The sequence below is a fragment of the Peromyscus maniculatus genome, chromosome 1 (assembly GCF_049852395.1).
Source record: "Peromyscus maniculatus bairdii isolate BWxNUB_F1_BW_parent chromosome 1, HU_Pman_BW_mat_3.1, whole genome shotgun sequence".
Lineage (NCBI taxonomy): Eukaryota > Metazoa > Chordata > Mammalia > Rodentia > Cricetidae > Peromyscus > Peromyscus maniculatus.
The window spans coordinates 107,595,463-107,622,329 of record NC_134852.1 but is presented as its reverse complement, the minus strand read 5'-3'; the positions used below and the strand labels follow the sequence as shown (position 1 = coordinate 107,622,329).

The following is a 26,867-nucleotide window of genomic DNA, read 5'->3' as shown; positions in this document are numbered from 1 at the left end:
GACATCTGGACTCAGGGGCTGGGGTAGTAAGGTCCGGTACAGGCTAGGGCAGAAGGAGGAGGGGCTCTGTGGCCAGGCAGACTCAGGTTCATGTCCTCTTCTGTCATTTCCCAGCTGAACATCCTTGGGTAAGTTTCTCTGAGCCCGGCCCCCTTATTTATGAAATGGGGTGTTTATGTGGTTCAGGTGTTGTGTCCCAGAAGCCCCTACAGTGTGCTAGCCTGTGTGTTGGGCACTAACTAACCGAGATGCATAACTTAAGCTGTTGGGATGCAGCATCTAGTGAAGGAATATGAAAGACAATAAAAGTTGAACAGAGCAAACCACTTGAGCAGACTCATTCACAAGTCTGGGAGGCGAGAGCAAAGACGAGCCTAAAGGAATTAATCTAGAAAAAGAAACAGGGACGTGGTGCTGGTGAGCTGGCCCGGTTAGTAAAGGGCTAACCCCACACGCATGAGGACCCCGGTTCAGATCCCCAGCATGCAGGTAAAGAGCTGAGCGTGGAGGCACAGGTCTGTAATCCTGGCAGATACAGGAAGATCCCTGGCTCTGTCGGCCAGCTCGTCTGAATCTGTGAGCTTCTGGCTCAGTGAGAGACACACACAAACATAATCTCTCTCTCTCCAAAAGCTGACTGTATGTGCGTGTGCACGCACCCCGCCCCCCCACACCATGTATACATGTATACCAAAGTGGAGGAAGGGGACTAGGGGAGGTGGAGACCAGGAAATTTTGCAAGCACAGCATCATGCCAGGCGGCACAGCTGCTTCTCCCAGAGTTTTCTATCCCTGGGCTGGCACCCCATGGAAGACTTGGTTTCTGCTGATCTACTCTTGCATTCCACGGGCTGCAGTACAGAGCTGGACACGGAATCTGCTCCTGGTATAGGATTCATGAATGGAGGCTGAGTTGGGGATTAGCAGTGCATGAAGTGAGCAGCAGGTGGGATGAGACTATGGTAAACGATCTTTCCGGCCATATAATTCCAAGTCTTTGAAATCTGGTTGAACAAGGAAGATTTTTTTTTTCTTTCCTAGTCCTGTTCAGCCAGATGACAGAAAGTAGACAGATCTGGATTTGAATTGTCTCATGTATTAAACCTGTACAATGAGAAGAATACCAGCATGGTATATTTGTGAGCTAACTTAAGTACAGTGTCCCTCAATGCAGGTGCATCAGATGCTCAAAGAATATCACATCTGGACTCAGAACACGCCTCTCTTAGTGCTTTTGCCTGCAGAGTGACAAAGGCCTATTATTTTTTGTGGAACTCTAAGCTTGGTGGACCACACAAAACTCCTTCATACAGCCTGTGAGTGTCCATGTGCTGCTTCAGCTGTTCTCTGAAAGCTGTCTGGCAGGAAGCATGAGGGTGCTGCCTCAGTTTCCATTGCTGGCTCGAACTTTCCTGCAGAGTTGGTGGGACCCCTCCTTTAATGTCCGAATGGCCTGAGGTGTGGCTGTCGTGTGGGGAGGAGTTACCTTGCTGTTGTCCCATTCCTGAGTTTTCATCTGTGTGTGCACGAGCTCGTAGGATGGTTCCATGGCATCTGTGTCTGGTTTGGGATAGCCAGGTATCACGTTGTGTAGCTGGAATCCAAAGGTGAGTAGCCAGCTGTTGACATCTGGGTGGAGAGAAGCAGAAATATGCCTAGGGAATAAGTGGACTTTTGCCCCGGGGCCACAAGTGGGAAGTGACTGGTGACAGGGCTGACATTTACATACACTGGGAAATAATGTCCTGGTCTTAAGGCCAAGTGTGCTGCTGGGCCCCCAGCAGTCCCTCTCCCAGGCATATGCCCAGAACCGTCTTCCAATGGGTAGAACCAAGACAGGAAACCCAGGCAGAACCCAGGCTTCCAGAGATCTTTTTCTTCTCTCTTCCTCACCTGCTTACCCTGAGGTAGCTGCTGATGGATGAAGCTCTCCCAGGCCTATCCTCACCCCCAACATCAATAGGAAACACTTGCAAAGGTCAGAAAGGATTTTAATGGCTGCCTTGCAAAGAGAAAAACTCACTCAAGAAACAAACTGCCCCACTGTCTTTGTAGCCATTTGAACCTCCTGGCCAACGTGCCTCTGGGCAGGCGCTGGCTAGTTCAAAGATCAAAGGGCTCTCCTCTCGCTACTGTCTTTTGTTTCTAACAGTACAAGGAAGTCACCAGACCTCCCAGTGCCTTAGCCTGCTAGTCTCTAAGCTTACTAATCACATTCCTTGGAGTTGCAAGTTAAAGACAAGGTATTTCGGTGAGCATTTGGCTCACTGAAGAATGGCGTCAGAAATCTATGATCCTGGGTTGGGGTGTAGCTGAGTTGGTAGAGCGCTTGCCTAGCACGCATGGAGTCCTAGGTTCAGTCTCAAGCACTACACAAATTGATGCCTGTCATTCCTGCACAGAGGAGAGGGAGGCAGGAGGAACAGAAGTTCAAGGCCATCCTTGGCTACATAGTGAGTTTGTGGCTAGCCTGGGCTACATGAAATCAATCTCAAAACAAAGCCAAGCCAAGCCAAGGATGACAACAACAAAAATCCATCCATATAATCAACCAAATAAAAAACTTCGAAAGCCGTGACCTTAGATGGGGGTCGAGGTGGGCTATCAGTCACTTGGCCCATGTGGCAGAGAAGGCCTACTTGGCTGGTAGATGCGGTGTCCTCACAGGACCCCAGAGGGAGATGAGACCTGGGCCCATCTGTCTTTTAAATATGATAAAAATCAGACACGGGTTAGGCATGGCATTGAAGCCAAACAGTGAGAAAACCATTGTCTGCCTGGCATCCTTGGAAACGGAGGTTGGTACTGTAGGCAAAGGCTGCACGAGGTGAGGTGCCCTAGAGGGGGCAGCGTGGAAGGAAGCAGAGTGGTTCTTAAAAGCTGAGGAAGAACCAGAAAGGACAGAGCCTGGGGTGGCAGGAGAGAGGCGATCCGAGCCTTCCTGGAGGTAGTTTGTGCGGCAAGTCGACTCAACCTTCTTTGGGAAGGGGCGGCTGAAGATGCTAAAACACTCCTCAGACAGACTCAGAATCCAGTCTCAGTGGCAGGGGGTGGGGTGGGGTGGGGTGGGGTGGGGTGGGGTGGGAGAGGTGTGCAACGTTTTAAGGCCAGCCTCAGAGCCAGGTGCCATTTGTTTTCTTTCCAGTGGAAACACATCTCTGTTGGGAGGTCCTGTGGATGACCCAGGCCTAGGAGGAAGTGATCTCCCCCCCCACCCCCCGCCCCCTGTGGGGGGTCAACAGTGTGTTCTTGACACTGTGGTGACCCATGTGTCTCTCCCATCTAAGCATCTCACATTTGTCTGTGCCTCTTTGGTTGTTGCTGTTTTCAGTTGTCCCAGGCCCCTCCACCGGGGACCCAGGTTTGTTCTCACTTCAGCCTTGCTAGGCAGGCCACAGAAGGGAAAGAGCATGGCAGCTGGGGCCACACAAACCCACCTGCTGGCTCCTCGCTGTATAATCGTGAATTTGGAGAGCTTGCTTAATCCTCAGGGATTTAGTTCCCTCGTTTGCATACTGGCAACAGGAATGGCTGTAACTGCTCTTGGGGGAGAGCAAGCTTATCACTTGGAGGTAGTTATTGCCATGACAAAAGAGCAGCTGTTCCAAGCTTGGGCCTAAAACACTGGGTTGAATTCACAGTGTCCAGATCAGGTACTGGTTTCTGTCTTTGTCTATCCCAAGACCCCCATTTTCTTATTTGTAACAGGGGGGCTTGGATGACTTCTCCATGGCCCTTTCCTCATTGAGTTTCCAGAAGTCTCTCATTCCATGATTCTCGGCAGATGGATCTTTGGGAATTAAAACAAGCCGAACACGGGGAGAGAACACCTCACAAAGCCCTTTTTCTTCAGGCTGAGAATGTGCATCGGGATTTGTGGTTGCTTCTATCTGGAATAGCGCACATTCCCAGGAAAGCAGGGGGCACGGGAGAGGGCTGGGCTTTAATTATGAGTGATGGAAGATGGGAAGCTTGCTATCACGTCTTTTAGGAAAATGTCAGAGATCTATTTGTTCACTCGCTTTCCTACTGGGCTTTTCTGAAGCGCTGGGAATTGTACTCTTATAACCTCAGGGGCAGGCTCTCCTTCCTGTTGAAAAGCTCGGCTTTACCTGTCAGTCCCAGAAGTCACTGCTGCCGGGAGGGAGGGATAAAATGCAAACGATTTGAATCTCTTTCACGTGTGCATAGCTTTGTTCTTCACAGAATGTATTTGAATTAAAAAAAAAAAAACCACTAAGCATTTGAAGTCCGACACCGCAGAGTTCTGAGGCTTGCCTCCCCGTGCCTTTGTGGGAGGGTTACTTTACCCGTCCTGAACTTCACTGTCTGTGGCTGTGTTCCCCACCCCACACATCTCGGGAAAGACTCAGCATGATGATGTGTGAGACATACCTGTGGCGGACATGTTAGGGTTGCCTCCCTCCCGGTGATCCAATTCTACCTTCTTTCTCTGGGGGTGGGGCCGGGGCACTGATGCAGCAATGGACCATGGGATCCAGGATAAGCCAATCAGTGTATTCTGTCCTCCACAGCCCCAGTAACTGCTCCATTGTCACATGACCCAGGCCTACCTTACCAGAGCATACCTCAGGACCTGAAAGTATGTTTGGGAAAAATAAGATTTCTTTGTTGTTGTGATGTGAATGAGGACGCACTTAGCCCGCAGAGAAGATAAAAGGTGAGGTGCAGTGAAAATCAGTAGAATCTGAGTTTCCTGTTTGCCACTGCAAATCATGTCTGATGGTCTGAAAGTCTGAGTGTTTAGACAACACATATCTCTCTTTTTCATATGCCACAGGACCCACTATATAGGTAAAATCAATTTTGGGGGTCATGATCAGTATTTTCCTTGAAGTGGAACAGGCTAGATTAGAAAATATATAGACACCAAACTTAAGGACTGCTTTGCAAACCTTTGGTTTTAGTGTTTCATCGTGATATTTAAAAAAAAAATCTTTTTTTTTTCTTTTTTGAGATACGTTCTCATGTATTCAGGCCATGTAGTCAAGGATGACTTTGAACTTCTGATCCTCCAGTCTCCACCTCTGGAATACTGGGGTTACAGGTGTACAATTAGGTGCAATACCACACCTAATTTGCTCAGTGCCAGGGATGGAGTCAAGGGCTTCACGCATGCTAACAAGTGGACGCTCATGCCTGTTCAACCAATGGAGCTACATCCCTAGCTTCAAAATTCCTTTTCCTAAGGTGGGCTCAAAGACATCTGTGAAAAGTGGCATGAGTTCCATGGAGGCAGGCACGAAGCCTTCTTCCCTGCTGGGTCCTCAGTGTGAGCCTGGCACAGAGAAGGTATAACTAATATGATGTTTGTTGGCTTTAACTGTATGGGAAATGAAAGACACACTGAAAATGCAAGGAGCCCCTTGGACAGTGGAGAGCTGCGCTAAAAAGCAGGCTCCAGAGACCAGTGTGATCATCATGGGAAACGCTCTGAGACCAGAGAGCCCTGATCTGTGCGATGCTCCACAGACCCTTGGTCCTTCGGAGGCTCACGGGCCTCATCTGTAGAGTGCAGAGAATTGTTGTGATCTCACAGGGGTGTTGCCAGGCTTAAAGGAGACGGTGTCTCCAAGTGCTTGGCAAAGAGTGTTCAATCATCCAGTGCTATTCTGGGAGGAGACTATATGCATATGGTAGTGTACAAAGGGAGAGGGGGAGGACGATGATACTTTGGCAAGCTTTAACAATTTTTTATGGAAAATTACATTTCCTATTACAGTATTTTTTTTTTTTCCTCCAGCTATAGTAACATGCCAAGATGTCTCACAGGAAACTCACTAGAGGGTGAGGCAGGGGGTGTGCTTTGTGCAGACAGATGTAATGGAAATGTCACCCTACTCTGTCAAGTCTCTCCAGCAGCCAAGTTGAGCATGGGAACACTGTCAAAATATATGTATTTATCCCCAGCCCCCGAGGATGTTTTCGTGACACCTGAGCACCACCGTGTTCTCCCTTCTATCTGTGTGTTTGGGACTCTTCCTCTTAATTGAACAACCTAGAATGTTTCCTGGAAAAAGGAGCCCTCCTGTTGCTGTCAGCAGAAACAGGATCCAGGTGAGGCCACCAAGTTTTAGGGTGAGTGAGCAAGACACAATGCCCCCTCTCCAATTCTGCGTATTGACCCCAGTCTCCTGAACGTCTTTCTTCCTGCCAGCCTCCGGGATCAGCTATTCCTTGAAGGCTTCCCAGAACTCTGTGGGGAGAGCCAGTTGCTAGTCTTCTGTGTTTTAATGGCCATCTGTGCAAACCTTCCCCTCACACTGGACCACAGCGTGCATTTCCTCTGAGAGTGGGGATTCCTCGAGGGAGGGAATCATTTTTCTATTCTCAGAGCCTGAGCCTGGGGAGGGCGTGGAATGAAGGAAACAGACACAAAAGAGGGGGCCAGTGGATTCAATCACAAGATCACCAGGCTTTCTCAGTACAAATTCTCCTCACAAGTTGCAGGCTGGCTTCATTCAGATCCCATAGAGATCCCTATGTGACTTGCTGGGTGATTGTAGCCGCCTGAGATGTCTCCATCTGAAGGACCTACAGGACACTTTATTTGCCAGCTGGTTTCAGAGAAATGAAAGCTAATGTTCCCCTTTAAAGCAGAGGGTGAGGGAAAGGGAACCAGCATGAGCTGTGTGAGGCATGAAATGCGGGTCTCGCATCACCCTTGCCACTAAGCTTCTGTTTGTTCCATGAATTAATTGTTTCTTTTTAATCTTCCTTTATTGCCTGCTTAGGATGCATATACATATGTATGTACACACACACACACACACACACACACACACACACACACACACACACACACACACATTTTGAGACATAGTGTTGTGTATCCCAGGCTAGCTTCAAACTCACTGTGTAGTCAAGGATGACATGGAACTCTTGGTCCTCTGCTCTCCACCTCCTGAGTGCTGGGATCCGATCTAGTGTTTTGTGCCTGCTAGGAAGCACTCTGCCAAATGAACTATATCCTCAGCTCTGGATGGTTTCTTAATCTTCTACTTGATCTCCACGATTGCTGACTTATTTTTTTTTATTTTTTATTTTTGTTTTTTTTGAGACAGGATTTCTCTGTAGCTTTGGAGTCTGTCCTGGAACTTTCTCTGTAGACCAGGATGGCCTCGAACTCACAGAGATATGTCTGTCACTGCCTCCCGAGTGCTGGGATTAAAGGTATGTACTGCCACTCCCCAGCTGACTACTAACTTATTAATGATGTCTATTTGTGCCTGATTTAGTTTTTTTTTTTTTCCTTTGAAACTGGGTCTCCTACAGCTCAGACTGACCTAGAACTCTTGGTCCTCCTGCCTCTACCAGACCCCCAGATTATCTGCTTTAGTTTTAGGTTTTTAATGGTTGCTCTAGGGTAGCATATGAACATTAATTCAACCAGAATAAGGATAGGTATTCTAACCGTTTGATTTGTTTTGAGACAGGGTTAGGATCTTATTATAGCCTGGCTGGCCTGGAACTCATTGTGTAGACCAGGCTAGCCTTGACCTCACAGAGACTTCTGCCTGTCCTGCCTCCCAAGTCTTGGGATTAGAGATATGCACTACCACTGCCTGGCTGAGACATTAGGATTTTATGGTGAAGTCATTTAGAAAAGTTATAGGTAAGTATACTAAAGAGTTCTTTTTACTACAGAACCTCTCAGAGCCTTCACAAACTGAAATATTATAAAACGAATAGATTATGAAAAATTAAGAATGTGGTCCTGTCAACTATGTTTGATGATGGATCCATTATTTCCTGAGTAGTCTCCAAACTAGTTTTTCTTTAAATAGACTTTGGCAAACAATGCTATTAGGGACAGTCCGTGTCTCCTGCCACCCCCTAGCAGCTTTCTCAAGGAGCAATGGGGTAGGTCCTGACCTAGGGTGTACCGCAGCCCTTACCTGTCATGAAGCACTTGATGTCCTGAGAGTTACTGATGGGGTTGTTGTTCTTAAACATGTAGAGATGAAAAGGCACGATGCTGCTACTACTCAGGCGTTTCCAGAGTTCATGGTCTGGGCTCGTCCAGCGTCCAGCCAGCACATCATAATCCCGTCGGCCCATGTGGACAAGCTTGGTGAGCGGATCATAGAGGCCGCCGTGGTAGCCGATGATGATCTGGAAGTTGGGGTTTGTGTCCATGTAGATCTCCCCATAGGCTGTGTACAGGATCTGCTTGATCATCAGGCCAGTCCCACTGAAGACAGCAAGTGGGGTCCCGATGTTGTCACAAGCTATGTAGAACTCGTCGCCACTGCTCAGCTCCATGGCAAAGAGGTGTCCCTGCAGGTCATAGTAGAGGGACGTGATCTCAGAGCTGGAGTGGTTGTAGAGGTGGGTGACCTTGGTGGGGTTGGTCAGGTCTGCATAGAAGAACTGTAGGTGGTGACCGTGGCTGCTCTTGCTGGATACTCGCCGCCCCAGGCCGTCGTAGCGGTACCTGACGCTCCAGCCGCTAGCCCGGTTGTAGGCTTTGATGAGCAGGCCAGCTGAGTTGTACTCGAAGACATCCCCACCCCGCTGCCTCAGGAAGCCATCCTCGTCCATCTTGTACTGCACATCACCCAGCCTAGTGATGCGGTCACGGAGGTCGTACCGTAGTGGCGTGAGCCGTGCACTGTTCCCAGGGCTCAGCAGGTGTAGGTTCCCATTGAGGTCATAGCTGTAGCGCCAGAGCGGCTTGTCATTGATGGAGACTGTCTGCAGCTGGCCATCAGCATCGTACTCATAGGAGTAGCGGGTGGTGTTGGCATAGGGCCCCACCTTCAGTTCCTTCTTCACTACCCGTCCCATGTTATCATACTGAACAGTCATCCAGTACATGAGTGACCGGAAAATCTCATACTGTACTTCCTTCATCCTGCCATAAGCATCAAAATGTTTGGTGTGGGTCATGACAGCTGTGGTGATGATCTGGTTGATGTCATAGTAAATGACGCCAAACTTCCCAAACTGTTCTGTCTTCCCTGACACATCATCGTAGCGGTAGAGATCGATGGGCAGTGGGGTCTCGTTGATCACAGCCTGCATGCTGGTCACACGGAAACTGTTGTCATAGTTGTAGTCAAAGCGGGCGTTGACCATGCCTTCCTCTGTGAAGCGGAAGATCTGACGGTCAATCAGGGGCCCAATCTGACGGTAGCGGATAGTGCAGGTAAAGCCCTCGTTCTGTAGGTTGACGGTCTTCAGCATACCTGCTGTCTCGTCATAGGTGAAGCTCACCTTGGTGGTGTCATACAGAGTCTCGGCCAGCTTTGACAACTTGCCATACTTGTAAATCACCCTGCGGCCAGTGCCCAAGTAGAAGGTGTGCAACAGGTGCCCATCCTCGGTGAAGTCCTGTATGACGGAGGCATTGCCTTCCGGGGGTTGGTAGATGTTTCTGTAGTAGCCCACTGAGCGAATGGTCTCCAGTGTCTGCCTGGCGACATTGGGCATGGTCACGGAAGAGAGGCGGTCATTCTTGTCAAACTCGAAGATGTACTGCCTCTGGCTGTGGAGGTGAAGCACCATGGACTGGAGGGAGAAGAAAACCATAGATGAAGGAGGTGAGAGAAGGGATGACAACCCAAGTACCCACTTGTCCTGGATCTCGCTCTGCACACCAGGCTGGCCTCAAACTCAGAGATCTACCTGCCTCTGCCTCCAGAGTGCTGAGCTCTAAGGTGTGCATCACCACCTCCCAGCTGGTAGATTTGGTAGCTAGAGGTAGGCTTGTTATCTGGTGACTTTCCAAAGGCAGAATATTCACTTTATGCCCCACTTCTCAATTCAGAAGTGGATGGAAGGCTGAGAAAAGTGGTGGTTTTGCATTGTGTCAAGCAGAGCATTCCAGCCTGTGCACCAGGGGTTGTTAGGGAGGTGCTGGGGCTGCGCTTTCTCTCAGCCTTTGGCCTTGCAGGGTCCACTCAGGCCGTTTGTTTTCCTCTTGTGAGCAAGCAGCCTGCGTGTCTGCTCTTTTGTGCGGTATGGATCAGATCGCTTCTGCATGTGACTGGGTGCGAGACTGGGATACTCTGGCCTAAAGTATTTGTGACAACTTCCCTCCTGCCTTCCCTGACCCAGACTTCTGACCTCAGTCTCTCTATCCAAGCGAGAAGGAACGCTCTACAACACAGCCTGATGGTCTTAAATCCTGGCAGCCTTTGCCTACTAAACAGCTTCTTTGGCTTCCCTGTGCCTGTAGCATACAGATCATGTTTGAGAAGGGCACTTTAGACTTTGCCCCACCTTTTACGTAGTAGGGAGTCATGGGCCCACCCTGGGGCAGGCAGGCTGGGATGGGAAGGGAGAACCTGTTCCATCATTGCATTCACTGTGCGACACTGGGATATTCCGTCTTCCCAGGCATGGCTTTGCAGTGCATGGGATGACTTCCACAGTCTGTCCCATAGCCCTACAACAGAACCTCGCTCTCAGATGTGCCCTAGCACAGGTAGAGACATTTACCATAGGACAAGCAGAGCCTGGGGCCCTGAACAGGTGCCCAGGGCAGGAAACAAAGTGAGGATTCTGGATCCAGACGTGGGGCATAAAGCGAATATTCTCTCTTAGGAAAGCCACCAGATAACAAGGCTGTATCTAGCTATCGAATCTACCAGGTGGCGCACGCCTTTAATCTCAGCACTTGGAAGGCAGGGGCAGGCAGATCTCTGAGTTTGAGGCCAGCCTGGGCTACAGAGCAAGTTCCCGACAGCCAGGGCTACATAGAGAAGCCCCGTCTTGAAAGAAAAACAACAAAAAAGCAACCCCCCCAAACAAAACAAAACAAAACAAAAACACAAACCTACCATTCTCCTTCCCCCATATGAGACCAACTTCTGAATTTAAAAAATTATCCAAACATGTTTAAGATTTAGGTCATTTTTGATTCCTAGTTTCTGAATGAAGTGAATCCTGACCCAAAGTGGAAGGGATTTGCTAGGCCTACACCTGGTATTAGCAGCAAGGGATTAAGTTTGCCTCAGATCTGACCTCCAGGCTTCTGCTTGGATCTCTAGTGTGAGGTCGCCCTATGTGTGGTGATCCTGGGAGCAGGAACCCGTCCTGTGTCAGCACCCTCCTGAATCACACCACCAAAGTCTTTCTTCAGAGTCCAGCTAGGACGGGCCTGCTCTTCTCCCTCAGCAAGGCTTTCATGTTTTCCTGGCCTAGGGACCTCCTGCTCACCACACTAAACCCATCCAGACACCTCCTGGGACCCCCTTTCCTTTTGGAAAATGGGCATCTCCCCCTTTGGAAACCACAACAGTCAGATTTATCCCCCTGAGGTCAGCAGTTTAGGCTTGGCCATGGGGAGCAATGATGAAAGCCGGTTTAGTGGTGAATGCCTTCAGCTATTCAGGAGGCCAAGGCAGGAAGGTCAGTGTAGGAGCCCAGGAGTTCAAGCCCACCTTGGGTAGTGTAGTGGTACCCATCTTAAAAATTAAAGCCACAATGATCAGACTTCTATGCATCAAGGCCATTGATGGAGGGAGACAGATACCTACCTTCTCTAAGTATGTGTAGCTCCACACCTTCCCATCTGCAAAGATCCGGGATGTGATGCGCCCTGCCTGATCATACTCCATTCTCTCAGACATGATGCCCCTTTGGATCCCGGCAATGTGACCCCCAGGGGAGTAGGTTACATTAACACCATTCAGCCTGCTGCTAGGTGACCAGAGGCTAGGCCTCCCTGCCTGGTCATACAGGATCCGAAGGGTGAACTTGCGGTGGTCATCATAGATCTTCTCTGTGCGTGTTACGCGGTCAAAGTCCAGAGACAAGAGGTTTCGGTTGTGAACCTGGGAAAAAGATAAGAAAGGGAGAGACTATGATGTGGACATCGGGGACCTGGCTCTGAGGACCAACAACTGTGTTGAGCTCCTGAGAATAGAAGGCAGTACAGGTTGTGGGTATCAAACCTCACTCTACCATCTGTTAGCTCTTTGAGGTTTCCTGATCTGTACAATAGGAAAAAAAAAATACTTCGATGGCCTGTTGTAAAAATAAAGATAGCATGGGTGATGAGCATACAGTATTTCTGGCCGAAGAAGACACATGGTTTTATCATGTGATATATCAACGGGACTTAATTAGAAGAAGAGGAGGAGGAGGAGAGGAGGAGGAGGAGGAGAGGAGGAGGAGGAGGAGGAGGAGGAGGAGGAGGAGGAGGAGGAGGAAGTCAGATCTTTCTTAGCTCCATCCTAAAAACAGAACTCCCAAATGGACCTGGCAAATCAACACCTGACCCATCTGCTCTGTGCCCGACGCTGTGCTGTGTTGGATTCCAAGGTCACCAAGCTCAGGGAAGCGGCAGATCTGTGGACTTCACTCTCACTAGTTCAATAGATACTTGATGGTTTTCTGAGCAAGCTCTAGCAATCCTGGGGCTCTATACTTGCTGCTTTTTGGGTCTCTCCTGCCTTTGCCCACAGTCAACGCTTCTGGGTCACCTGCTGTCTCCCAAGACATCTCCTGTTTCTCCTCAGAGGAGGCTGGGAGGCAGGAGCATCACATCTCCAGTGGTTTCTCTTGTAGTCTGGTTGGAACCAGTCCTAACTCTACGATACATTGCTTTTGCTCCAGGATCAGGAGCTCCATCTCTATAGCCTCCCTGAGGTCTGTCAGGCCACCACCCACTCAGTTTCCTTTTGGAGTCGGAAATACAGACTCCCACAGAGGAAACTGCAAGTTGGAGCTAGCTCTATGTGTGTGTGCATGAGAACAGAGGTATGAGTGGGGATACGCAGGGACCTGGAACTTTCTGTTTAGGCTAGGCTGGCTGCTCAGCGAACCCCAGGGGTCCACCCTCTCTGCCTTCCCAGAGCTAGGATTACAAACATGTACCACCATGTCTGTTTTTGTGTGTTCCCCCCACCCCCCACCAGGGGTTCAGAGGAATAAACTCAGGCTGCCAAGCACCTTACTCATTAGCCATTCCCCCAGCTCTCCTGCTCCATATTTTAATACAGAAATGTGCTCTGGAGCCCCTGGATTTGACCCCTAGGCACAGTCTGTCCCCAAATGTCAGCAGGTTCTTCAAAGCTAAGGCTTCCCGCTGGGGGTGGGGAGGGGTGCCCGCCTGACAGGGCACAGGGGCACCTTTGCTGTCTCTTCTACTTGTCATTCAGTAAGTTTGACAAGCAGGAAGACCCAAGAGGAAAGGAGGTAATTAGGTCACACGATGTAAAATGGCATGTGTGCCTCGTGGAAGTCAAAGGTCCTTTGGGGATCTGTATGTTTAGTAGAGGGTTTGGATACAGGCAGGTGCCAGGGTTAAGGCTGAATTTCAACCTCGACTATGTGACTGGCTTTTCTGTGTGACCTTGGTCAAGTGCCTTTACTTCTCAGGGACTCAGATTCTTCCTGCGTTTACTCTTAGACTCAGGAGTAAATCACCAGGGGACGGCTGGGTGCCTAGAAGGCACCGGATAAATGGCCATAATTATTTCTACTAAATGACAGCACATGATCATGGTCGGTCCTGGAGGAAGGAGAGGTGTGTGTGTCTTCCCCCACTCTCCCATACAAATGTCAAGGCCCCGAAAATAAGGATTTATAATGATGATGCTGAGACGGTTTTAGCTGTGAATGGCCTGGTTATAATAAGCTTGCCTTCCCTAGGGTAATCAAACACAATTGTAGAAGCAAAAACCGTGTGGCAGACAATTCCTGAGAAAAATCAGAGGTGTTTGGAAGCTCAACCCGTGTTCTTTGCAGAGAGGGTACAGGAAAAGAGGGGGCCACATGGCTGACAATGGCGGGCACCTTTGAAAAGCACCTTTTGGGAGATCCTTTTATACCCCCAGTGTTGGTGCCACCTAGATAGCCTCCCTCACCCACAAGGACCCTAGTGAAGAAGGGGGATCTATACCTTAGTGACAAAATTAATAAAACTGAGTCGAGCAGTTCACTGGGGGAAGCACCTTGTGTTTCCTGTGCTCGGCAGTGGCGGCAATGAGATTATTTTACATCTTTCTTTATTAAAAAAAAATTCCCAGCTGTATAAAAAATGAGCTCCATTATGGGGAGGCACACCCGGCTAACATTCTCATTCCACACACTGCCACTGTGGGTGGCCATTTATTTTGGGAGGAAGCAGAGATGTGACCACCGGACTAGAGTATCATCTATCTCCGGCTGGGAGAGGGACCAATTAAAGCCTGGGAAACTTCTGGTCGCGTTCACACGGTAGAGAGAAACTCCTAATGGCACTAATCACTGCCCTTTACTGAGCACCTGGGATCTGCAGCCCTGGGCTAGGTGCTTTGAATACATCATCTCCTGCATCTGCAGAGGAAGTTTAGGCTCAGAGGAGTTGCTGGAGGCTACACACGAGGCCCAGCGGGAATCCAACCTAGGTCACACTTCCCATTTGGCACATTGCCTCAGATGTGCATTGAAGGGCCCTTGAGAATGCAGATGAGGGTTTAGTGAGACCACAGATGGTGGCAGGGAACAAAGACTGCTAGGCCTTCCACAGGAACTAGTCCGGGTTTCCACACTAGCTAGCTAGCTACAGAATTCTTGGCTGTTGAGGGCGCAAAGGAAGCCTGGTTTGGGGAGGCTCTAGGTTCTGCTGTTGGATAAGTTGCTTAACTGTTGTGCTTCTGATGTGGATCTATTCCCCAGGATTTACAACCATCTAGTTTTATGAGTCTGAAACAACTACTTATCTTCTGGACTTTGCCCCATGTAGAAGATGGGAGCATGTATAGAAACTTTCTTGGTTGCAAGGCAGGGGGGATTCGAGAGGCCACTGTCGCTCTGAGGATTTATGTGGCTCCCTTCAGCTCAGCAGCTGTCCACTGAGCACCTGTGTTCTAGGAGGTCCTGGGCAGAAAGCCAGGCCCAGGTCACCAGCTGTCCCCCTGTGCGGCCCTTGGTTTCTGCTTTGTAGTGCGCATTGCTGGGCAATCCGCTGGATAAATACTCAACCGCTGAACTGAAGCTCCAGGTCCCCTTAACCCCGGTTTTTCTCTTTGTTCTCACGCTTTACCACCCCGCTAGGCAAGTGCTCATCCATATCCTCCTCGGAGTTCCTGCTTTACCCTTTGCTTTTTGAAACTGGGGGAGAGGGAAGGCTACTGGGCAGTGAGTGCTGGGCCCAAGTTTCACTCTACAGAGACATGGGGGTGGGGGTGGGGAGGAGCAGACAAGGTGCTCAGGGCTCCACATCCTGAAAAATGCTCCAAAATATCAGGCCTCCACCCTCCACACCAGGAACTCCTCCCTCAACAGCGACAGCTATGGCAAGGTCTTCCTGATGGGCAGGGTCTTGGTACAGAGGCAGGATGGCCTTGAACTTGCGATCTTCCTGCCACCACACTCAGTCCTTTTGATCAAATGTGGCTTATTTTCTAAAACTTGGGGACGTATTAGCAGTGACAGCAACACCACAGCAATAAGGACGCCAGCAGCAGAGGTTCCTGATCCCTGAGGAGTGCCAGGCTCTGTGGGAGACACTGGGCATGCCACTGCTAATCCCTGAAACAGCATGTAAAATGGGCTTTCTCTTCCAGTGACTGAAACTGGGGCTCTAAGATGACTGACATGCCCACGTTCAGCCATGGAATAAAATAAGTTGGAAACTCAGCCCAGACTCGACCCTAAAGCCAGCCATGTTCCCGGAAGTCGAAACTGAAAAGGATGTCCCACGGCCTTTTGTTACCTGTGGTTCATGGTCTCTGGTCTCCCTTTGGCAGATGAGGAAACTGAGGTTTCAGGGGGAGTTTAAGAGATGGAATCTGGGTCTCTAAATATACCCCCCCCCCCCCCCGCCAGATTAGTGCTTGCAAGATTCCGCTCACCCGCAGACGGCGCCCGAACACTGTGACCTGACCACGGGCCTGCTCCTTGCGCTGGCGCCATTCTACCAGGTTGAGGCCGTTGTCGATGGGCAGTGTGACGTTCCTCTTGCCCACAGTGGGGTTGACAGTGCCGGCCAGCAGGTGGGGCTCGGTCTGCAGAGCCACTTCCATGCCGTTGGCTAGCAGCAGGCGCAGGGAGCCATCGGCCCCGATGTAGTAGCTGTTCCGGACTTGGTCTGAAGGAGAGGAGAGCAAAGATGCTGGAGAGGAGGGAAGATGGAGGCTAGGACGGGGGTCTGAATGTGTCCCCCAACTACGGAAGCAATACGTTGTCACTGAAGAAAACTAGGAAGATATACGGAGACTATGCATAAGCCCACCACTCAAAACCATTGGAAATATTTTGTATGTTTGTAGACTTCACAATATTTCCCAATGCATTTACAGAGCCAAATAGTTGCTATGGAGTTTTTCATCACCTGATGCATCGTATCATGCCATTAAATATTTTAATAAATATTTGAAATAAATAACTACAGTCTTCCATTATATGGCAATACAATTTATTTAACAGCACCAAATAGATATTTAATTTGTTTCAGGTTTTTCCAACTACAAATAATACTGTAAGAAAATGTATTGTCAATATTACTAAGTGAAAGAAGTTAGACACAGGTGGTCATATATCCTTTCTAGTTGGTAAGTGTTCAAAATATGATAGCTAGCATTATTATTATTCTATCTGCTCAGTGAGTATTTGGTGGATTAAATTAGGAATGTCCCAGGCTATGTAAAACCATAAAAATACAGCACTGGGAATTAGAGAGAGAGGGCTCTGTGGTTAAGACATTTGCTGCTCCTGCAGAGGACCCGTGTTTGATTGCTAGCACCCATCTGTAACGCACAACCATCTGTAACTCCAGTTCCAGGGGATCTATCTGATCTCCTCTTTTGGCTTCCAGGGCCACCAAAACTTGAATGTAGTGCACATTTCTAACTGCAGGCAAAATTCACATTCACATAAAACGAAATAAATATATCTTTTTCAAAGATGTAGTTTTCATGGGAAACCCTCACTGAATCTTCCCCACTGGAATGACATCAAATTAGGTCTTTCCTTTGCCTCCCCACTCTATCTTTCCACACTTTATCGCTCACAGGGATTCTAAAATCTGCCTCAGTGTTGCCACGCATCATTCACTGACAATCTGTATTTTGCTTCCATTCGAAGAGTGGAAAAGCCAGTGTCAATTTATCTCGTAAAGCTTCTCCTTGCTGAATGCACATGTGTCTATTACTGTTGACTTTGGATGGACCAGCATGTGGGGAGGTCCATCTCTCACGATCCTAGTTAATGTGGGCTGTGACTGCCCAAGGCTGCTGCTCATTAGCAGCTACTTCTCATTATTTCTCCAGTTCGGACCTGAGATGAAACCGAAAGAGCTTCTTATGAAGACTCTCCTGAGATGGCTGCCAGGCTGAGCACCCGAGCCTGGGACACGGAACAGACGGGCAACTTGCAGGGGTACCAGGTGGAAAATAGATACCGAGTCCTTGTATTCTAGGATGTGCTTTTCCTCTTTATGTCCCGATGTTTCTGGAATTGGGGTGTGTCTTACAATCTAGGCATGTACACTGAACATTGTGCTTTTATTCCCCTCCCCGTGAAAAGCTGTGATTAAATGGTGGTACATTTTAAAACAGAAATGTGGCACTTTCGAATTTTAAAAAAGTTGCCCAAACAGAAAAATTTATCAAAGCAGGCTTAGCAGTATAAAGTGGGCAGATGCAACAATTCTTGAGGGCAGAAGCTAGGCTGATGGTCACACATCTTAACAGTCATTGGCTTGCTGTCCTAGTTTGGGCAGAGTTCTCATCAGATGGGGTCTGGCAACTTCTCCTGGCAATAATCCTGCCATAGCATAAACCCCACGGTGTGTCCCAACTGCTTGTTAAAGAAAGAAATTCCTGGACATGATCTCTCTTTATTTAATAACTTCCATTTTTCATCCAGTTTTTTGAAAGATGAAAACTATGTTTGCGAACAAAAGCAGTAATGCAAACAGACAAACTTTTGTTTCCTTGTGGTAAATTCAGCTGCTTACTAATTAATGAGTTAATCCGGCAAGTATTTTCTGAGCAATACTCTGTGCTTGGCCCATGATGGTCACTTTACAAATGCTGTTTACAATATGTCTAGGCAACTCTCTGAGGCAGATCTTATAAAGCAGCCCCATTTCTAAGATCAAAAAAACAGGCTCAGGGAAGAAGAGTTGACTCCCTCCAGTTCATCTAGTTGGGAACTTGCATTGGACAGCAGATACAGGTGCCTCAGGTCCACTCAGGGACTCCACACTACCCAACACCCCTTCACCATGCTCTCTTTCCCTGGAGAAGAAACACAAGGGCTGAGGTATGAGAAGGCAGCAGAGAGAGAGGGATAGAGACAGAGATATATAGAGGGATAGAGCTGGACCTTGGATGTCCAGCGCAAAGCTCCTTTTACTATTCGATGTCAAGGCTTTGGGAGAGCCTCAAGCCAGGGGAGAAAGGGAAAAGGCAGCCAAGGCTTTCTTACGTGATTCTGGCTTTGCTTTTATGTTCATTAAATCCAACAAAGCCTCAGGCACTACCCCGGGGTCACCACTTCCCGTGGGAACAGTCTAGACAGGGGATCCACAGCAAGATTTTCTTACTGTCATTTACCTGAAGCTAAAATCCCAATCCATATCTGGGATTATCTGATGGGTGCATGGAAGGGTCACTTTCCCATGGAGTCCTAGCAGAGGCACAAACCTGTCCTGGGCTCCTGGAAGGATTTCTCCACGCTGAGATTAGGTGTAATTACTCATGTCTTTTGTCTCCCTTGCACCAGTGTGAGAGGAAAGGTTTTTAATCTGGGAGCCATTACCACAGCAGAGGAGGAGGTCACCTGGATTAACAGCTACTGGATTCTCTCCCCTTTGTTCTGAGGATAATAGGACGGGACAATGAAAAATCACTCCCTAGCTTCTGGGAGACATTATACAGGTCTCTGCCTGGTGTGTTTTGCAAATGAGGTGGCAGGACAGAGAAAAACCAAGAGGGAGTCTTTCTTGGTCTTGGACAGCTACTGTAGTGGCTTACTCCCCTGGTCACCATCCTCCGAAGAGGTCTTCACCTCTGGGTCTCAAAGGCCCCAGGCCCTGGCCGACTTACCTTGCAACAGAGTGTAGAAGGCACCCGAGGCAGACAGGTTGGTGGTTATGGTGACATCATCCTTGCTGGACGTCTCTACCTGCACGTGTACTGAGCTGTCTGTATCGCTTCGGAAACTGCTCACCTGGCCAGTTGGAAAGGTCACATTTGTCAGGCGACCAAAGCTGTCGTACCTAGAAACCAAAGGGGTGGCCCTTAGTGACAGAAGTATGATGGTGCAGGTCATGATTAGCTTCAGTTGTCAAACAGACACAGAGTCACCCAGGAAGATGAAACCTTGATAAAAGAATTGCCTTGATCAGACTGGCCCGTGATCAGGTCTATGGGAGCATTTTCTTAATTGCTAACTGAGGTAGGGGGGCCTCTGCGGGTGGTGCCATTCCCTAGGCAGGTGGGCATGAGCTGCATAAGAAAGCTAGCTGTGCTACCCAGAGGGATCCAGCTAGTAAGAAGCAATCCTCCATGGTGTCTGCTTGAGTTCCCACCTCCAGGTTTCTGCCCTGACTTCCTTCCCTCAGTGATGGGCTGTGATATGGATGTGTAAACCAATCAAACCTATTCCTCTTCCAAGTGAGTTTTGATCCTTGTTGCTGGACCACAAAGCAGAACAGTGTGACAGCTGGGCTTGGGCTGTGGCTTTGCATGCTCTGCCTTTTCTTTCCAGTCAGATCTACTCCCCAGTCTCCAACTTCTCCTTCTCCAGGGTTTGACATAGTTTCCTTGATGTGACTTTACCTGCTGATAGCTAGCAGGAAAATGGATCACTTATCTGAACCTTTCTTAGTCTACATGGCAGGAAAGATATCCTTGCCATGCCGGCAGCCCAGCATGGAAAGGGCGTTGCTCTTCTAGAATGTTTTGGAAGACTGGTGTACAAGTTGGTTCCCTCTTGGGACTATGAGTGCTCCAGGTCAAGACAGCTCTATGGAGTCAGAACACTAGGCTGAGAGTCTGGACTCACACCACCTGGCTTCTATCACCTTCTACCATGGTGATCCAGGGGTGCTGACTCCCAACTTCATCCCTGCTTCAGCATCATTTGGGGCAGACATCAAGAAAACAGCTAGAAATGAACAAATAAATGGACGCAGAAGTGAGCATGGGGAGAAAGAGACCATAGCTCATTCACACACTGCCTCCTGCAGGACTTGGCAGACCTGGGCACACAGTAGGTGCACGATAAACTGCTGAAAGCACAAATCTACAGGCAACCACTCTCATTAAATGATACTTTAACAATCTCCCCAGGCTTCTCCCCAGAGTGTTCGTCTCCAAACAGAAAGAGGCTTTGTATCAAGGCAGACAATTGTAATTATTATGGAAGGTGGCTTGTACTGCATAATTAAATCGAGCCAGAGGAAGATACAATGAAAAGGCCCTGTGCCTTCAAGATCTGGTTTTCATTTTACATGCGACAGCCCAAACCCAGTAATTTCCACTCTTCACATATTCCATTAGAAGGACTGAATGTCTTAATTAAATGAACATCAAATGGAACAGCCAATTTATAAATTTTTGTCTCCTATTCATTAATTTCAGTATCTCCCAGAGCTGGAGAAATGCCGATGGATCTTCCAGCCTCCTGATCAATACCTGTGATTATCCCATCAGAGCACTGTTCCTTTCCCTCTGTGGGGAGAGCTGGAGCCTCCCATTCATCCTCCGGGCCCTGAGCCCTCTGCCCTTTGGGCTGCCTCTGCAGAGCCCCCACAGACCTTCTGAGAGCTCCTGAAGCAGGGTAGAGGGATCAGGGAAAGACAGTTCTCTGAGTAATTTAGGTTCCAGGTGCCTGCTTTGAGCCCTGGGTCTGTTTGGGTGATGTTGGGACATTGTCTTAATTCCGATTATCAGGGCTTTTTTTGTTTGTTGATTTGGTATGTATTTTGAGACAGTGCCTAGTGTAGTCTAGGCTGACTTTGAGCTAACTGTGCAGCTGAGAATCCTTCTGCTTCTGCCTCATGGGTGATGGGATGACAGACATGCTTTCTACTACAAAAACTCCCAAATCACTGATGTGTCTTCTTCCAAACCAGGAGAGATGGCATAGTCTGGCTTGGGGGTCTCATCATCTCTATCCTCGACAGAGGTGAGCCTGGAGGGCAACACTCAGCTCTGTTCCCTCCTAACCTTTAGGTCTCACCACAACCAGTGGTAATGCAGTCAGGCTCATGGCATAACCTTGGCAGCTACGCTTCCTCCTCCATGAGGGAGAAAAATACACAGTGAGGACCAAAAAAGGTGACGCATTTCCTGTGGATGCGAACTTCTTACTAGGGCCTTCAGTATCCTAGGAGACTGTCCTCAGTGGAATGTTGGCTCCTAAAGGGAGGGATTCGACTGGTCATGGCTGGATGCCTGGAACTGGGAGTGCTTAGGAATGGGAATGAGGGTTGGTGAGCTGTACCACCTGACTCCTTCCTCTTTCTCTTTCTGCCTTTGCATAGAAAATCGCTCTTCTCAACTACGTTGGATTCACTATGCTTCTGTCCCAAACATGCTATGCCCAAGTGTTATGCTGAGGTGCTGCTCCTTTTGTAGAGATTTCTTCCTTTTCTTACTGACACAGCTAGTTCCTTTTATAATGTGTTTCAGTTCAAATACCCTAACTTCACAGTGAGGTTGTCCTTGACTGTATCTAAAACAGACCCCCCATCTCTACCACATTATAGTTCTGCATTGTATCTATATTCACTGTCTTATTTACCTGCCTCTTCGTATTGGAATGTAAGATTCATGAGGACGAGGACTGTGTCGGTATTCTCAATGTTTAGAAGAGACTGAGCATGAAGGTACTGCTCTGTGGTGTTCACTGACTGAATAAGAGAATGCTAGCTGTTTTTGTTGATCTTTTTGGTCTGACTGAAAAGAATCATATGGTTTAGATCCCCTTCTATATGGAGAAAGAAGAGCTCACTAATGTTCAGAGCGCTTTTCAGGTACCAAGCATCATGTTGATCAGCATCTTTCAGGGTAGGGATTATTACTGTCACTTTACAAATGGCAATGATGGAGGTCAGAGAGGATGATCAACTTGCCTAAAATGACAGCTCATAGAAGACTACATATTCAAAATCAGGTCTGCTTGACCGTAAAGATTGTGGTTTTTGACCAAACTTTCCATAAAAACGACGCTATTTCAGATAAAGAAAAAAACCTTTGTGCTCATCTCTGTTTTAAAGGGGGGAAAATCCTGTTTGGAAGTCTCAAGTGGGTCAGGAAGACTGACAGTTTTCAAGATGTTCTGCTTGGCTCCGGCTGCGGCTCACTTTGCTGCAGAGCCAGGTCCCCGTTGGGGAGGGGGAGGTAAAGATGGCCAGATGATTGGCTTGCCACCATATCTTTCCACTGACTTTTTTTTTTCCACACCAGTTTTCCGAAGCATCTTTACAGTACAGTGAAAGAAAACACATAAAAGATTCATGGAGCTGCCGTGAACTTGGCTTTCAGAAGAGGACCGCTAAAGGGTACCTTCACACGCGCTGCAAGGCTTTCTTCACACTGCATACTTCATTGCTAGCCACTCGCTATGAGCAGCGAGGGAGGAAAATGCCAATTTGCCTCTGTGATATACAACTTCTGCTGCTCTTGACTTTTCGGTTGGATAACAAAGATGTGATTTTTAAGACTTACATCTGTAATTATTCTAAATACCAATGTCACCAGCCAAAGATCTGGTCACTATGTCGTTTGTAAATAATTAGAGTTCAAAGCCAGCTATCACGGTAGTTCCCTTGGCCTCTGGTCACTGTAGTGGATGACGTCACATCACCGGGCATTCCTCAGGCCAGGCTGAGCCAGAGTACTTTCTGGATTTTACAGTCATGACTTGTACTGAGTATTTACTGCAAGACTGAGTCCCAGCAATGAATTCTAGCATTCAGGATTACCAATATCTGTAAGATCTGCAGACCTTATCATAGGCTCACTGGCCCTGTTCCAAGGCCAGGTGTCTTGTGGGAGAGCACTGAGGAGTCACATCCAGCAGGGATAGGATCCTGGCTCTCCCTCTTACATGGACCATGCCACGGAGCCAGTCAGTGTCTATGCCAGCTGTGGTGCTTCCTCCTAGAGCTATTCCTTGCCATTCTTTGTTCTCTGAGAGGCCGGCACCTGTAGACTGCACACTGGGCACTCCGCTGGTTCGCTTCACTAGGTCAAGCCAGCGGTAGGCACTGGAAAGAGGTGAGATCAGGACATGGTTTCCTTCAGTTTCTCCCTTAGTCCTTTCACAGCCGCACCAACGGCAGCTTCTTTTAGGTCTTTTCCCACAGCTACGACTCCAGGGACTTGTCCTGAAGGCTGGAAATGGCCGTTCATTCTTCTTAGTGCCTGTGGGTCTCAACCCCTTTTGGTAATCCCTTATCCTTGCCTGTCCCTCTAGACGCCTTCATCCAAACGCCATTTTTGGAATCACATCTCCGAAAACAGATACTTGCTTTTATTTTTCTTTTTGCACTTCTGTCTTTTAGTTTGAATGGGTTCTGGTGAGAATTTGCTGTTGTTCTTATCATTTTTTCCTCTTATAAAATATCCCAGCCCCCACTTTTGGGCTGTTTTCAGAAGACTCCCCCTTTTAAACGATTTCGTATTTTGAATGTGATACTCTTAGAGGTTTCTGCCTGTGAAAGTATGTGTGTGTATGCATATTTTGCCTGGTACTCTGAGCATTTTTGGACTATGGCCCACTATTAATTATGAATACTTCTTGGTCATTATTTGCTCAAGTATCTCTTCTGTCTATTTTCTCTTTTCTAGACTTCTATGACATGTACATTTTGCCATTTGATATTCCCCCACAGCTCTTGAATGTCCCACTCTGTGGTTTATCTTTTTTTCTTTGTGTGTTAGTCTGGGCAATTTCTATTGACCTGACTTCTTTCCTTAGCTGTGTCACGCTGTCATCAAGAGCTGTGGGCCCATCAAAGGCGTTCTTTATCTCTGTGGCCATGTTTCTCATTTTTAGCGTTTCCATTTGATACTTTTTCTCCCACATTTCTGCTGAAATCGTCCATCTGCTCTTGCCCCGCTGCCCACCTTTTCCATTAGAGCTGTTAGTATAATTACAGTTGTTTTAAATGCCCTGAAAGGGATTTTCAACATCTGTGTCATACCTGAATGTGGGTCTGATGGCTACGCTTTTTGCTTTTTCTTGTCTTTTTGCACGGTCGGTTGGAAAATGTGACATCTTGTGTGGTACGACAGACACTGGGGTGAATTTCCTCCTGTGAGGTCATTCGTGAGTGTGTGTGAGGTCACGGCTTTAGGATTAGGGCTGGCTTTAAAGTTCACTTTTCTACGGTTAGCCTTGGTGCATCACAGGCATTAAGTTCTTCTAGCAATAATTTGATTGAGAAACTGCTTCGCCAGAGCTGTTTTAATTGACTCTTTTCTCTGCCTCCAAGTCACTCCCCCTTCAGCTTTGGGTTCTCCCTAGTACTGTCTTCGAGGGCCATCTCCTTCTGTGTGCTGGCCCACTCCTTACCCTTCTTAACTCTATTCTGTCTCTTGCTTTTGCTTCGAGATTTCAGGCAGTTTGGGGATGTAGGGGAGCATTCTCCTTTGTTCTGACAGGGCTTCAGGGGAGGTGCCCATGGGTGCCTGAGCTGTTCCCTGCTCCGGGCCCTTCTTAGGTAGCAGCCCTGGGCTAGAGACCTAGCCCCACACTTCTCTCAGCAGCTGCTATTATGTTCTCTTCCTCTCTGTGTCTCATTGAGCTGAAGTGGATTTTCATCAGTGTCTAAGGAGGATGCCCAAGTGCCATTTTCCTTTGCTCCTTAGTGGAGACCAGGTGACAAAGGTGTGAGTGGAGCGGGCAGGTACTGTGATCCCTGTTAGCACCTGCCATGCCCCTCTCTCATGCCAATTGTGAGTGACACTTCCCTAAGTTCTTCTGTGTGTGTGTGTGTGTGTGCGCGCGCGCGCGCGCGTGCTTGCGTGCGTTCGTGTGTGTGTGTGTGTGTGTGTGTGTGTGTGTGTGTGTGTGTGTTTGTGTGTGTGTGTAGAAGCCTCCATTGTAGTTTGTAGGGGTGGGGTGGATCATGAAGAGGGCATGGACTCCCCCCACCAATTTCTGCAGCTCTAGCTGAACTGCTACTCTGGTGTTTGGCTGTGTCTACCCAGGCAAGCTGGAGCTTAAATGTTGTCCTTTCTGTAGGTTGAGTTCTTGGATTGGGGCCAGTTGCTTGCCCTTTGACCACAGAGAAAGGCGTTGAGGACAACTCCTGAATTTGTCTCTTGTCGGGCTTATTTCATTGTAAAGTTGGGAAGGATGCTCTTTTTAGCTCTCATATCTCTCAAGCCCAGACTGAAAGCCAAGTGTTCTATTTGAACTGTGTGAATTGAACTCTATGTCCTGCCAGGTGCACTGATAACACTGGAGCCGGGATTGGAATCTAGTGTTCTTGTGTGTGTCTCTTCTTAGCTCCCTTCCTTCCTGGATCTACATTTCATTCATAAAATATTTACTAAGCACCTATGTGTTGGAAAAGCCCTAAACCTGAAGCAGAAATAAATTTAAAGAATTAGTAAGGGACTCACATATTTAATGCGAGTGTGATCATAAGAGGAGTTGTCATGGGGCACTATGGGAGGGTGGAGCCACCTCCCCTTACGGAGCATGTGGAAGTTTGTGGCTCGCTCCTACCCAGGAAGTCAATTTTGGAACTAACCTCATTCTGTCTGCTTCCTTCCTTGCTTGCTTTTCCTTTTTGAGACACAGGTTGGCTTGGAACTCACTGTGTGTGTAGCCCAGACTGCCTCAGTCTTCATGAATACTGGTGTACCACCACATCTGGCTTTATCAAGACTTTTTTTTTTTGCCATTAAGTTCTGTGTGACTAGGAGCTGAATCTGAAAGCAATGGTACCACCTCCACAGAGCCAAAGACTGCATTGCCGTCTTCTAGAAGGGTTTTCCCAACAGACATGGGGCCCGAGTAACCTTGACTCTCCACAGCAGGAGACTCTAAGACAAGTTTCTCTAAAGTATATGCTGTTCATATTAGATGTCTTGTTTAATCTGTTAAGAGGATTGATGAAACCAACTTAAAACTTGTTTTAGTAACAGCCCACACCACAGGCATGCACATTGGGTTTGGATCCACTAAACTGCCTCATGATGCTAAAGGGAGGCACTAGACTTCAGCAAATGGTTCATTAGTAGAACTCTGTTCTATTCATTTAGATTAAAATATGCTGTAATGATTTCTAGGTAGTTTTATCATTTATTAAGTAATTTCACTTTCAGAATTTAAGTATGTATGTATGTATGTATATATGTATGAATATATGTATCATATGCATGTCTGTATGTAGTCTCTTCAGACAAAGACTCAGATGTACAAAGGCAGATAGAAGACAGACAGACAGATACACACAGAGGTGTGGGGAGCTTAGAGAGAAGGGGACCGAGACCAAGAGGGGGAGGCCGAGAGAAACAATCAGAAGCAGACAGAGACAGACACTTAGAAGGAAAGGCAGAAGAGGACAGGAACAAGAGAAGGGGCCAGAAACCTAGAGAACGAGGAAGCAGCAGCAGCTCAGAGAAGAGTGCAGAGCCCCAGAGAAACAGCAGGACAGACTCACCCAGAGAAAGGGGGCAGGGCAGGGATTCAGAGAGACAGAGAATGGAGACCCAGAGTGAAGCAAGGCAGAGACAGAGAGAAGGGATTATCAAGTCTTTCGATGCCCAGAATGGCCCGAAGACAGCGATAGCTCTGTGTGGTGGAGACTCCGGTGTGAGCCCCCCAGGCTGCCCTTGGGTTCTGTGGGTCCAGTCTAGGGAGAACTGGTGTCTTACACCGTCACTTTGTTTCCAATCTGAGCTGGAGCACTTTGCTGGGGCCCATGGTGCACCCCA

The 26,867-nt window shown here is 48.2% G+C and overlaps 1 protein-coding gene across 16 annotated transcripts in view; it reads right to left on the bottom strand.

Annotated features, from left to right (window-relative positions):
• Tenm4 (teneurin transmembrane protein 4) overlaps window positions 1-26,867 on the bottom strand; it is a 766,582-nt gene that overhangs the window by 6,716 nt on the left and 732,999 nt on the right. For all 16 annotated transcript variants that reach the window (XM_042280283.2, XM_076547381.1, XM_076547377.1 and 13 more), the window contains 5 exons: window positions 19,011-19,183; window positions 15,813-16,048; window positions 11,508-11,804; window positions 7,920-9,534; window positions 1,487-1,629 (listed from right to left, as the gene is read on the bottom strand). In XM_042280283.2, the coding sequence (XP_042136217.1) occupies window positions 1,487-1,629; window positions 7,920-9,534; window positions 11,508-11,804; window positions 15,813-16,048; window positions 19,011-19,183 (2,464 nt within the window). The remainder of the gene's footprint in view (window positions 1-1,486; window positions 1,630-7,919; window positions 9,535-11,507; window positions 11,805-15,812; window positions 16,049-19,010; window positions 19,184-26,867) is intronic.